The 13254-nt window shown below is 44.1% G+C and overlaps 1 protein-coding gene across 3 annotated transcripts in view; it reads left to right on the plus strand.

Moving 5' to 3' along the window:
• Nucleotides 1–7277, plus strand: part of LOC143285996 (neo-calmodulin-like) — a 131251-nt gene extending 123974 nt beyond the window's left edge. For all 3 annotated transcript variants that reach the window (XM_076593482.1, XM_076593484.1, XM_076593485.1), the window contains exons 5-6: nt 2438–2494; nt 4981–7277. In XM_076593482.1, the coding sequence (XP_076449597.1) occupies nt 2438–2494; nt 4981–5024 (101 nt within the window). In that variant the 3' untranslated portion in view covers nt 5025–7277. The remainder of the gene's footprint in view (nt 1–2437; nt 2495–4980) is intronic.
• Nucleotides 7278–13254: the final 5977 nt, after the last annotated feature.

The raw sequence follows: 13254 nt of genomic DNA on the forward strand, positions 1-13254 counted from the left end.
GGGAGGTGGTGAGGGTGGTGGTGTGGTGGTTGTGTTGTGGTGCTGCAGAACATCGAGGGAAGACCTCAGTGAGGAGGAGAGTGAGTGAGTGGGGGGTGGTGTGGGTGAGGTGTGTGTGTGTGGGGGGGGGGTTGTGGTTGTGGTTCTGCACTGCTGCAGAACGTTGGGAAAGTGTCTTCACCCGGGAGGAGATTGAGTGGTGGGAGAGCGGGGGGAAGGGGGGGGGTGTAGGGGAATGGGGGTGTGTAGGGGTGGGATTATCATTGTGGTTGTGGTTCTGTGGAACGTTTGACAGGTCTTCAGTTAGGAGGAAAGTGAGTGTGGGAGTTAGAGGTGTGGGGAGGGGGGGGGGGGTAGGGTTGTGGCTGGGACTGTGATTCTGTAGTGTTGCAGAAACATAGGGTGAGGACCTCAGTGATGAGAGTGAGTGTTGGGGCGGGTGGGAGTGTTAGGGGTAGGGGAGTGGTGTGTGGTGTGGATGGAGGTGGGGGGGGGTGTGAGTGTGTGTGGCAGACGAGGATGGGTGTGGGGTGGGGAGGAGGGTGAAGTTTAGGTGGGTGTAGGGTGTGGTGGGAAGTAGGTGTGTGGGTGTTGTTAGGAAGTGTGTGCGTGTGTGTGTGTGTGTGTGTGTATGCGCACGCGCGCGCGCGCGTTTGAGCATGTGCAGCACGCAAAACGTTTTTTTTTTTGTTTGTTGTTTTTTAATCGTCGTTTCCACGCAAAATGACAGCTTTCTCTCATCAGCAACGTTAATGACAATGAATACAGAAAACTTTTTTTTTTCTTACATACACACTGGGTCATACGCCATCCCCCCACCCCCACCCCCACCCCGTTCTCCCCCACCTCCTCCTCCCCCCCCCCCCCCCCACACACACACCCACACACACACACCCAGTATCTGGTATCGACCAACCGCCGTGTCAGCAAAGTGTGTGACGAAGGGAGAGACAGGCCCCGCATTGCTGTCTCCTCCTTGTCATTTACAGCAGAGAAAAGGTTAACGAGTCTTTCCTGCCGCCCACTCAACCCCCCTTCTTTTTTAATCTTTTTTTTTTTTTTTTTTTTTTTTTTTCCACTTGATGCAGGAAACGTACAGGATTCAAGGCCGAGTGAAGATGGTTATGTCGGCCGCATCATATAACAAACGTCTCTGCTGTGAGGGTGGGGTGGAGTGGGTGGGTGGGTGGTTGTGGAGGCGCGTCTGTAAGAAGAAGGGTTAAGAACTGGTGTCGAGTTCTCGCGCGCCCATACACACACGCACGTAATCATCACACAAACATACGTACACAGACACACGGATACACACACACACACGGACACACACACACACACACACACACACACCACACACAAACACACACACACACACACACACTGTAACTTTTTACGTGTGTTACCGTTTCTTTATTACCCCACCATGCCATTAGCCGTTTTTTTTGTTGTTGGTTGTTGTTGTTGTTGTTGTTGGGTTGTTGTTTTTTTGGAGGGGGGGGGGGGTGAGGGGGGTGAATACTGGATATGTTCTAGTTTCCATGACCCACCGAACACTGACGTGGATTACAGGATCTTTAACGTGCGTATTTGACCTTCTGTCGTGCGTATACACGCGAGGGTGGTGGAGGTGGTGGTGGGAGTCATGCACTAGCAAGTCTACATATAGGTATGTTGACCAGGGAGATCGGGGGGGGGGGGGGGTGTGTGTGGAACAAACAAAAAAACCCCAACTCTCCACTCTTAACCCGCCTAGTTGCGGCGGAGGATCGAACTCGGGGGAAGCTCTTCCCATTTGACCACCACACCCCATCTAAAATAGAACGGGGGAGAGTGAGAATGGACGCACGTGCAGTAATCAAGCATTGTATTTTGTTTTTTGGGGGTGTTTTTTTAACCCGGACTTTCTTGGGTCGACCACCGTTTTATTTTGTATATAAATCACACAATGCCAAAGTAATCAATAGCGTTTATGGAATAAATACGACTTTTCATTCACTGATTTTGGGCTTGTTACAATAATATGGAAGGAAAATGTACAAGTCATACAATTAAGTGTACAAAACTTGGAATCAATGTTTTTCTTTGGTTTTGTTTTTGTCTTTGTTTTTTTTTTTCACCTTCATTCCTACACAATTCTATGTCTGTCTGTTTCTTCATATATGGACACTCACGTTGCAAAAACTTTAGTGTTGGAAGATTGTTTGGTTTGTCTGGGGGGGGGGGGTGGGGTTGGGGGGGGGGGGGGGGGGGGGGTTCATGCTCTGGTGTGCTTTCTATGTGCAGATTTGTCTCTTTCTCACTTCTCATTCGATCATTTGACGTTATTTGTAGATGGAGGTGGTTTGGTTTTGTTTTTCCACGTGAAATCGTCTTGTTTCAAATTCTCGTTCAAAAATAACCTGTTAGGAAAAGACTGATTTGGTCTTTTTTTTCTTTCCAGTTGACGAAATGATCGCTGAGGTGGATATTGACGGCGACGGCAGGATCGATTTTGAGGGTAGGTACCCTGGTACCCTGAATGTGTTTGTGGGGGTGGTAGGGGGGTAGGTATCCTGAATGTGTTTGTTGGGTCAGGGGTGGGGGGGTATGTATCCTGAATGTGTTTGTGGGGGTGGGGTGGGGGTAGGTATCCTGAATGTGTTTGTAGGGGTGGTGGGGGGTAGGTATCCTGAATGTGTTTGTGGGGGTGATGGTGGGGGGTAGGTATCCTGAATGTGTTTGTGGGGGTGATGGTGGGGGGTAGGTATCCTGAATGTGTTTGTTGGGGTGGGGGTGGTGGGGTAGGTATCCTGAATGTGTTTGTAGGGGGGGGGGAGGTATCCTGAATGTGTTTGTGGGAGTGGTGGGGGGGTAGGTATCCTAAATGTGTTTGTGGGGGTGGTGGTGGGCGTAGGTATCCTGAATGTGTTTGTTGGGGGGGGGGGGTAGGTATCCTGAAAGTGTTTGTTGGGGGGGGGAGGGTAGTATCCTGAATGTGTTTGTTGGGGTGGTGGGAGGGTAGGTATCCTGAATGTGTTTGTGGGGTGGGGGGTGGGGGGTAGGTATCCTGAATGTGTTTGTTGGGGGTGGTGGTGGGGGGTAGGTATCCTGAATGTGTTTGTGGGGGTGGTGGGAGGGTAGGTATCCTGAATGTGTTTGTGGTGGTGGTGGGGGGGGGTAAGGTATCTTGAATGTGTTTGTGGGGGTGGGGGGTAGGTATCCTGAATGTTTTTGTGGGGGTGGGGGGTAGGTATCCAGAATGTGTTTGTGGGGGTGGGGGGTAGGTATCCTGAATGTGTGTGGGGGGGGGTGGCATCCTTAATGTGTTTGTAGGGGTGGTGGTGGGGTAGGTATCCTGAATGTGTTTGTGGGGGTGGGGGATAGGTATCCTGAATGTGTTTGTGGGGGTGGGGGGGTAGGTATCTTGAATGTGTTTGTGGGGGTGGTGGGGGGGTAGGTATCCTGAATGTGTTTGTGGGGGTGGGGGGTAGGTATCCTGAATGTGTTTGTGGGGGTGGGGGTGGGAGTAGGTATCCTGAATGTGTTTGTTGGGGTGAGGGTGGGGGGTAGGTACCGTGAATGTGTTTGTGGGGGTGGGTGGTAGGTATCCTGAATCTGTTTGTGGGGGTGGGGGGTAGGTATCCTGAATGTGTTTGTTGGGGTGGGGGGGTCGGTATCCTGAATGTGTTTGTGGGGGTGGGGGGGGGTAGGTATCCTGAATGTGTTTGTGGGGGTGGGGGTGGGGGGTAGGTATCCTGAATGTGTTTGTTGGGGTGGGGGTGGGGGGTAGGTATCCTGAATGTGTTTGTGGGGGTGGGGGGTAGGTATCCTGAATGTGTTTGTGGGGGTGGGGGGTAGGTATCCTGAATGTGTTTGTGGGGGTGGGGGGTAGGTATCCTGAATGTGTTTGTTGGGGCCGCCCTGTCTCATGCCTGATATGACGTCAGACTGGTCGGTCAGCTTTACCGTTATAAATGGCATGGCACGCGAAGTTGCCATACGACTGATGGACTATGACCATGGACGTTTCAGTGTCCATCGGTAATAGCATGCTAATGTGAACTGGTTGGTGGACTGTAACTTCGTCCACGCGCGTTTATGTGTGTATGCGTGAGTGTGTTTGTGTGTGTGTGGCTTTATGTGTGTGTGTGTGTGTGTGTGTTTGAAAGAGGGAAGGGCAGTACGAGTGAGCATGCGCCTGACCCCTTGTAGGTCAAAGGGCATCAGTGATGTATAGGAAAGCTAAAGTGAAAAAAAAAAGAAAAAAAAACCCACAAAATGCCTGTTATTGGCCAGTCGTGTCAGGAAGCTGTTTATTGGAATCAGTAACGTGCAAAGTCTGGGTGTCTGAACAACTTGTACAGCGTACAAACCCTTTTGCGTTCCATGAGACCAGTATTCTTCTGTGTGTGTGTGTGTGTGTGTGTGTCCTTTTATGACACTAGAAATGTTTGATGCCATAAAATGTCTGCGCTTGCGCGCGCATTGCTACTATTAACAAACATATAATATTGGGTCAAAAGCGAGCATTCAAAAACGTGCACATGTAATATTGGGTCAAAAGCGAGCATTCAAAAACGTGCACATGTAATATTGGGTCAAAAGTGAGCATTCAAAAACGTGCACATGTAATATTGAGTCAAAAGCGAGTATTAGAACGTGCACATGTAATATTGGATCAAAAGCGAGCATTCAAACGTGCATATGTAATATTGAGTCAAAAGTGAGCATTCAAACGTACATATGTAATATTGGGTCAAAAGCGAGTATTAGAACGTGCACATGTAATATCAGGTCAAAAGTGAGCATTCAAAAAACGTGCACATGTAATATTGGGTCAAAAGCGAGCATTCAAAAACGTGCACATGTAATATTGGGTCAAAAGCGAGCATTCAAAAACGTGCACATGTAATATTGGGTCAAAAGCGAGCGTTCAAAAAACGTGCACATGTAATATTGGGTCAAAAGCGAGTATTCAAACGTGGTCTTTGGTTTCTGTTGCAGAGTTTATCGCGTGCATGCGCACGGAGGATGACGACAAATCGTGAATGACGCACACATTTGGGGTGTTGGCTCGAAGGCTCTCTCACACACACACACACACATCCACACCATTTCCGGCGGCCATTTTGAATTCTTCATTGTTTCAATGGTGGTTCCCCCCCACCCCCACCCCCTTTTGTTTTTTTTGCCGCCGTTAAGAATGTACCTCCTCCACCCCCCCACACACCCCCAACCTTCTCCACACCCACACACCAAAATCCTCGCATCTCTGTTTTTCTCTCCCTCATGTCGTTTGGGGGTTGGTATTTATTGCGTTTTCATTGCTTTGTCCTGGCTCGTTTTCCTCATTGGATATTCATGTCCGGTTGTTGTTGTTTTTTTGGTTTTTTTGTTTGGTTTTTTTCTTCTATCTAATGCACACAAACAACGCACGCTAGTTGTTGTTGTTGTTATTGTTTTGACACGATTCTGATCTTTCTGCCTGCTATACCTTCACACCAGTGGAGTGTATGAATGGCATGAGTTGTCTGGGTTACGATCTGTGCGTTTGTATGTGTGTGTATTACGTTTGGCTGAGTCGTTCGCCCTTTCTGTATGTGTGTGTATTACGTTTGGCTGAGTCGTTCGCCCTTTTCCACTCTTGCAAAGTTGACTGGGGGTAGAGGCTGTGTGTGTGTGTGTGTGTAGCGCGCAGGCGTACGTTTGTGTGTGTTTTTGTGTGTATGTAATGTGTGTGTCTGTGTGTGTGTGCACGCATCGCCTCTCAAGACTTGTTTTCTTTCCTGTAATTATGATTAATGTTTTTCTTTTATATATACATATATATATAATTTTGATGATTATGTTATACTCCCCGCCCCCCCCCCCCCCCTCCCGCCCCCGCCCCCATCAGAGAGGGGCTATGGCCTAATCTGAACAGAAATTATCCGCATTCGCATTCGCAGGGCATCTTTCTAGTGACAGCAGTTTTGACAGGAGATCATCAGGCAATGGACATCAAAACAGAATACGTTCGTGACTTCCATCCTCAAAACACAAAGGCCAAGCGCCGACGTGTGTCTCGGCTAGAACAGGCTATGTTGATGTTTCACCAAGGTTTGGTTTTGTTTTGCTTTGTTTTGTTTTGTTTTGTTTTGCTTTGTTTTGTTTTATTTTGATACATAAAGAAACACAAAAGAAACGCCCCGATTCCCATTTGGACTCAACCCACACACACACACACATACACACACACACGCACGCATACACACACGCGCACGCACGCACGCTCACGAAAATCCTGACCTTCTCTCAGCCTTTTCACAGGTTGTTTTTTTTCTTCTTCTTCTTTCTTTCTTTCTTTCTTTTTACTAGCAAGGTTTGTCATACCGCGATCGATGTTTATAGGGGGAACTGAAATAAGAGTTAATGCTTGAAAAGTATATTATCGCAACAAAGTTATACTGCTGGGTGTTCTGGACGATTTACGTCACTCGAAATGACGTGTTAGTTGCTTGGCTTTGAAGAATGACATCACTCGCACTGACGTCATACACTTTGAGAGAACTCGTCCTCAAACTTTTGTGGTATGAACGTTCTGTTCCTCTCGTTATTCTGCGTATTCAAAAAACCCGGTTGGGGAAAAAAAATCACCTGATGTGGCAAGGGGATGTGTGTGTGTGTGTGGGGGGGGGGGGGGGGGGGGGGAATCAGGATGTAGTTAGCTTGCGTTAAACACTGACTTGCGTGTGAGCGAGTGAGTGTGAGTGCGGATAGGATCGATGTGTTCCAAAAAGTCAGTTTGTTCTGTTTTGTGAGTATCACTGCATGTGTGGAGATTTGTCAGTTGTTGTTATGTTTTGTAAGTGTATCACTGGAGAATGATATATTGCTAATGTTCTCACTTTGTTGTAGGCATACAGTATAGACTCACTCCCCTACCCCTAACCCTCTACCCCCCCCCCCCCCACCCCCACCCCCCCACACACACACCCTCTAACAAGTCATTGGCAAAATGTTTTCCAACCCAACCCCCACCATTTCCACCCCACCCCCACCCCCCTATGCATCAAGTCATCACGTACGTCGACTTAAATGGTTGTAGCCTACACCCTCCAGATGACGATGTCTTCACTGGCACACCATCATGGAGTGATTATTTTAGTGTCACGACACACGTTCAAACATGAACCACAAATATTCAATGAAGCAGAAGACTTATGCTAGGGTTTGAGTTTTTTTTGTTTCAACGCTGCAGGTTGCATTCTGTTCTGTTTTGCCTGTGGGAATCTTCCGGAATGTATATATAAAAAAAATTTTTTTTAAAAAAAAAACGATTTGGATATAAACATGTGAAGTTGTCCAAGCCGTTCTCTCTCTCTCTCTCTCTCTCTCTCTCTCTTGGCCCCAGTGATGACTGCCCTACTCTTTCTCAAGTTCAGAGGCTTCACAGAGGGTGGAGAGGTGAGGAGGGGTGGGGGTGGGGGGTGGAAAGCGGGTTTTGAAGACTGAGTACTGTTCTTGGCTTCGTTACCAAAACTACAAGCGGTACCTCTTTTATTTATTCGTTTATTCATTTGTTTGTTTATTATGTTTTGTTTGTTTTGGTCAATACACAAGCAAAAATGCAGATCAACATATGAATTTAAGGTGTTAGGGATTAGACACCAGTTCTGCACTCTAGCCTGCCATAGTGGACAAGTCTGATCCGACTGAATCCTATTTATGCCCTCAAAAATCACATTTTTCAACAGCGTTGTGAGGTGATAGATTAAAAGACTCGGACACAGGATTTCTCTCGTTCTCACGTATTTTTTATAATGACCGCTGCTGCATTTTCTTTTCTCTATATACGTGGAATGATGCCATGTATGTATACCTCTTCTTTTTGTCATGAACTGATTATTTTTCATGAACTATTGTTATTATATCATTCGTTGCTATGTTGAATGTGTTCAATATTATTTTGAGCCAGTGTACGCTTTGATTCAATAAAAAAATTAAAAAAAATGATTTCCAGACAACAGTGTTGAAATATGTTCGTGAAGTGAGCGAAAGATTGGGAACACGTGTACATGGCACAGATTACAGTTATCTTCAGAAAACCCGGTTAAAAAAAAAATAATAATGATAATACATAGTTTTTCTATGGCGCTATATCCAGCACCAATGCTGCTCAAAGCGCCTTACATCATAGTTGACTATAAACATGCCTTAAAAAACATAACAACCTCTGTCTAACAATGGAAAACATCCAGTGTGTTCATATGAATGCAACAGCACAGATTATAAAAGCTATGAAATAAATAAGGCTTAGATTAAAACAAAATGCATTTTATAGAACACCCACACCCACACGCGTGTGTGTGTGTATGTGCAAAATGCAAATTTAACTCTCTCCATACGAACGGCGAAAGAGACGACGTTAACAGCGTTTCAGCCCAATTACCACCATCAAAATATTGCAAGCGGAAGGCTCTTATGCTGAAGAGATGAATGTTGACAAAGAATACCACAATTCTGACGACGGAAGCTAAAGGTTGGGTCATTGAGACACCCACTGGACATCCGAGGGGTCTGTGTAGAGGAGAAGAGAGGACTGGCCGTACTGAGTGAGTTAACAATCTCTTTTCTGGTGTAGCTAATAGAAGTGGAATCGACACTACACGCCTGCATCCCAAGCCCCAAATCCCATTCCTATAACGAATTGGAATCTGACCCTAAAATTGAACCAGCCTAAATCTGTGATCAGATTACTTAAAAACAAATATTTTAAAACACTGATATATGCACACACACACACACAAAATTTTTTTAATGACACAACCTACCGCCCAAAACGAGGTTGCGTGTCGAGCCGCGAAGGGAGAGAACACATTTTATTTTGAATCAGCTGTTACATTGCAGTTATCTCCCTTCTACGTTCTGTTCAATCCATTGTCCGGGCCTTTTATCTGGATAACTGTTTGATAGAATTCCATGCAAACACTTCCCCCAACACACACACACACACACACACACACACACACACACACACACACACACACACACACACACGAGTTCAGCAAAGATGTTAGATGCATATGTGGAGAACATATATGTAGCAACGATATAATATTCGAATGTCAGAATCTAAAATGTTTTTTACCAGACTTCACCAAAAAGTTCTTTTGAATGTGTTATTAACAATTCCAATATGTTATTTGCTGTTGCAGAAGGTTTGCTGCGTAGTCCAATAGGACATTTGTTATAGTTGTTTGATGTTGGCGTTTATAACGTTTCCATTTTCCCAAGCGTTGCCTCTCCCTATTCACCCTCCACACATACACACACTTTTACCCCCACACCCCTCCCACAACCCCTACCCCCATGGGTTTTTTGTTTGTTTGTTGTTTTGGGGGGGGGGGGGGGTTGTTTTTTTGTTTTTTTTGTTTTTGTTTTGTTGGGGGTTTTTTCGTCTAATATCACTTCAAGTGGAAAGACGTTAAACTGAAGACGAACGAACACACACACACACACACACACACACACACACACACACACACACACACACACACACACACACACACACACAAATTACCTCAGTGCTACAGCTGTCACTGAACTGGCCAAGATATGACAGTCGCAGCCCGCGAGCGAAGATTGAAGAAGAAATCAGTGGATTCAACCACAGTGACTTTGCCTTTGTTCTCGGTCACACGTTCCTCCTGTTCGGTTGGCCGCGTTGAGTTTCACTCTCTTGTTTTTCACGTTGAGTGCACTGAACTTCGTTGTGTATTTCAGATATGTGTGTGTTTTTAAAGTTGATGTGTGTGTGTGTGTGTGTGTGTGTGTGTGTGTGTGTGTGTGTGTGTGACAGAGAAAGACAGACAGACAGAAAGAGAGACAGAGAGAAGGGGAGAGAGAGAGAGAGAGAGACATGATAAAGACAGAGATATACATCGAGAGAGGTACACGAAGACACAGACAGACATCATAGAGAGGCACACAGAAAGACAGAGACAGGAGAGAGAGAGAGAGAGAGAGAGAGAGAGAGAGAGACATGATAAAGACAGAGATATACATCGAGAGAGGTACGCGAAGACACAGACAGATATCATAGAGAAGCACACAGAAAGACAGAGACAGGAGAGAGAGAGAGAGAGAGAGACGGAAGAGAGGGAGATAATAGCACGATCCCGATTAGTGTGCTGGGTTTATGCGATGATCAAATATCTGCTTCTTTTTTTCTCTTTTTTTTCTAGATACAGCACATGGGTTACAGCGTGACTATAGGGATACGCCCGCACGATTTCAAACTTCCTTCAAAGTCAGTGACACTGATGGCTTCATCTCTCGATCCGCTGTTATTTAGTTCAAGTCATGTGGTTATGGCCGCGGCAAGCCATATTAGGATAGAATTGCGTCAAAATCTGCTTTGATATATACAAGAGAGACAGAGATAGATAGACAGACAGAGAACCAGATCCAGGCTTTTGAAACACAGCCGTCAGATCTCACAGCGCTAAGGGAGAAGAAGTAGAAGACTATGAATGAGCATGCACAATTTATTCTGTCGACTGTTTCTGGACTGAAATGGTGCGTACGTGTGTGCGTGTGTGTGTGTGTGTGTGTGTGTGTGTGTGTGTGTGTGTGTGCTGTTGTTGTTGTTGTTGTTGTTGTTGTTGTCTGCAGTGTTCTCAGACGAACAGCAAAACTTGGAGTCTGACTGGAAACTTTGCACGTTGTGGCCGATTGCTTTTCCAAGGGGAACAACCCTATAATCAAAGACCTGTATGATTTACTTTCTCACTTCCCTTGACACTGCCTCCCTGCTTTTTGCCGTGTCATGTTTTCTGTGCGAGGAGAATTCTCTCTCTCTCTCTCTCTCTCTCTCTCTCTCTCTCTCTCTCTCTCTGTCTCTCTCTCTCTGTCTCTGTATCTCTCTCTCTCTCCTCTGTCTGTCTGTCTGTCTGTCTGTCTGTCTCTCTCTCTCTCTCTGTGAAAATTATAAGCTTGACTCAGGTAGGCTGGTGTTGGGTTTAGTCAAGCAATAGCTCTGCGATCTGCGTCATCAGCTTCTGTCTCTCTGTCGGTCTCTCTTTCTATCTGTCTGTCTCTCTCTCTCATTCTGTGTGTGTGTGTGTGTGTGTGTGTGTGTGTGTGTGTGTGTGTGTGTGTGTGTGTGTGTGTGTGTGTTCGGTTTAATTTAGGTTCTCTGGTTAAACGAATGAGACGTTGTGTTACAACGGCCTACATGTACAATACAAACACGCCGAGAAATAAAATGACAGAGCCATGAAATAATGAAACCATTACGAATACAATGAAAGAAAGATGTTGTGATCGCTCCAATAAAATCAACTCTCCCTGAGTCTTGCGTGCGTGCTAAATTTGCCATTGCCGTGACGTGCACGTTTAGACGGGGAAGGGCTAAGCAGGAATCAATCAACGAACAGTCATGGTAATAGCATGCCTATTGATCAACGAAAATGCATGATCGAAAATTATGCTTCGACTGAAGAGGGAAGCAGACATAGATGACTATATTATTTGCCTATCGCGTCTTCTTGATATTTTTTGCGTCACCGATTAACAATGCAGGAAGACTTATAAGAGTGGTTTGCGGCTGAGAAGATTTTTATGATCATAAGAAACGTAAAAGAGTGCCTAAGATAGGACACCAATTCAACAGACGAGTTAGTCTCGAAACGCCTTTCATGTGGAAAGAATCAAGCTAATAGATCGTTTATATCTAGCTGAGGTATTCATGCATTTTCGTTGTTTTCCCTTAACTCACTCAGTACGGCCAGTCCTCTCTTCTCCTCCACACAGACCCCTCGGATGTCCAGTGGGTGTCTGAATGACCCAACCTTTAGCTTCCGTCGTCAGAATTGTGGTATTCTTTTTTTTTTTTTTTTTCAACATTTTTTATTCAGACAAAGGTTTACAGATACAGAATTTATATGTTTTGTGCATTAGAAAGTATAGGGTAGGCATATAATTAAGTTCTAAGTACTGACAAATCTATAACAGCAAAACAATATATGTTCAATGTCAAAGTTCCAAGGTATCATTGAAAAGCTTAATCTTGTATCAAACAATTATAAAGTGCCCATTTTTCCACAAACTTGTTATATTCCATAGTTATGTTAAAGGCATACTTGTCTATTTCATATGCCTGTTTGAGGTCCTTTTTGAACATTTGTAATGTTGGTTTTACTTTGTTGATTCTACATTTGTATATATAGAATTTAGCTGTCAATAAGATATATGAGAAACATTCATCAGTTCTCATTTTGTTATGTCCAAAAAGCACCAGTGTGTCATTCAGGTTAAGTCTATCACAATGTAAACACATTTCTTTTAAATATCTCACAAACTCCTTCCAAAAATGTTGTACATGGTTACATTCCCATAAATAATGCAGAATTGTATCTCTTTCATCCTTACAAAAATTACACATGTTATGTGGGAGTATTCCCATCTTCATCAAAACCGAATTTGTCACAAGAATATGGTAATTAATTTTCATCTGGAACCATTTCAACCTTATTTCATGGATTTTTTTTGTATTGAAAAAAATGTTTTTCCAATCAAGCTTGTTTTCAAAAATCAAGTCCCAATTTTTACAGGCATTTGGCTTTTCTGGTTTTCCAATTATTATTTCGTAGAAACATTTCGTTCCTCTTGGTGCCTTTATCATTGTAGTGTATGCTTTATTAAGGCTGATTCCATTGTGATCATTGTTTTCAAGTGTTATGTTTTTTTCTCTTAAAAAACTTTTAACTGAATTAACACAACCAAAGAATTCTAACATTGGGACTCGATTTTCAATTTTATCTTGGATTTCTTGAATATTGAAAAAATGTCCATTCCCTTTCACAATGTCTCTCACATAATAAACATCTTTTCTGACCCAGTCTTCAAAATACAAGACTTTACCATCAATCTTAAATTTGTTATTGAAAAACAAAGGTTCCATCAGGATATCTTGCTCAACATGTATATCAGTTTTGTCATAAAATTCTGTGTAGCTACGAAACACATCTTTCCAAAAGGGGTTTATTATACGTCTTCCAACTGTAAGAACTACTGGGCCATATTCTTGTAACATTTCAACTTCTGGACATTCTTTTGATAATATAATTTTCCATTTTGGACGATACGACATATTGTAGCATTTTTTCAACCATGTGAGTTTTAAAGCTTTTATAAATGATAGAATATGTGGAATATTTATACCTCCGTTTTGTACACTGTGCACTGCCACTGATCTTTTAACTTTGTCCTTCTTTTTATCCCATACAAAATTAA

The sequence above is a fragment of the Babylonia areolata genome, chromosome 9, assembly GCF_041734735.1.
Source record: "Babylonia areolata isolate BAREFJ2019XMU chromosome 9, ASM4173473v1, whole genome shotgun sequence".
Classification (NCBI taxonomy): domain Eukaryota; kingdom Metazoa; phylum Mollusca; class Gastropoda; order Neogastropoda; family Buccinidae; genus Babylonia; species Babylonia areolata.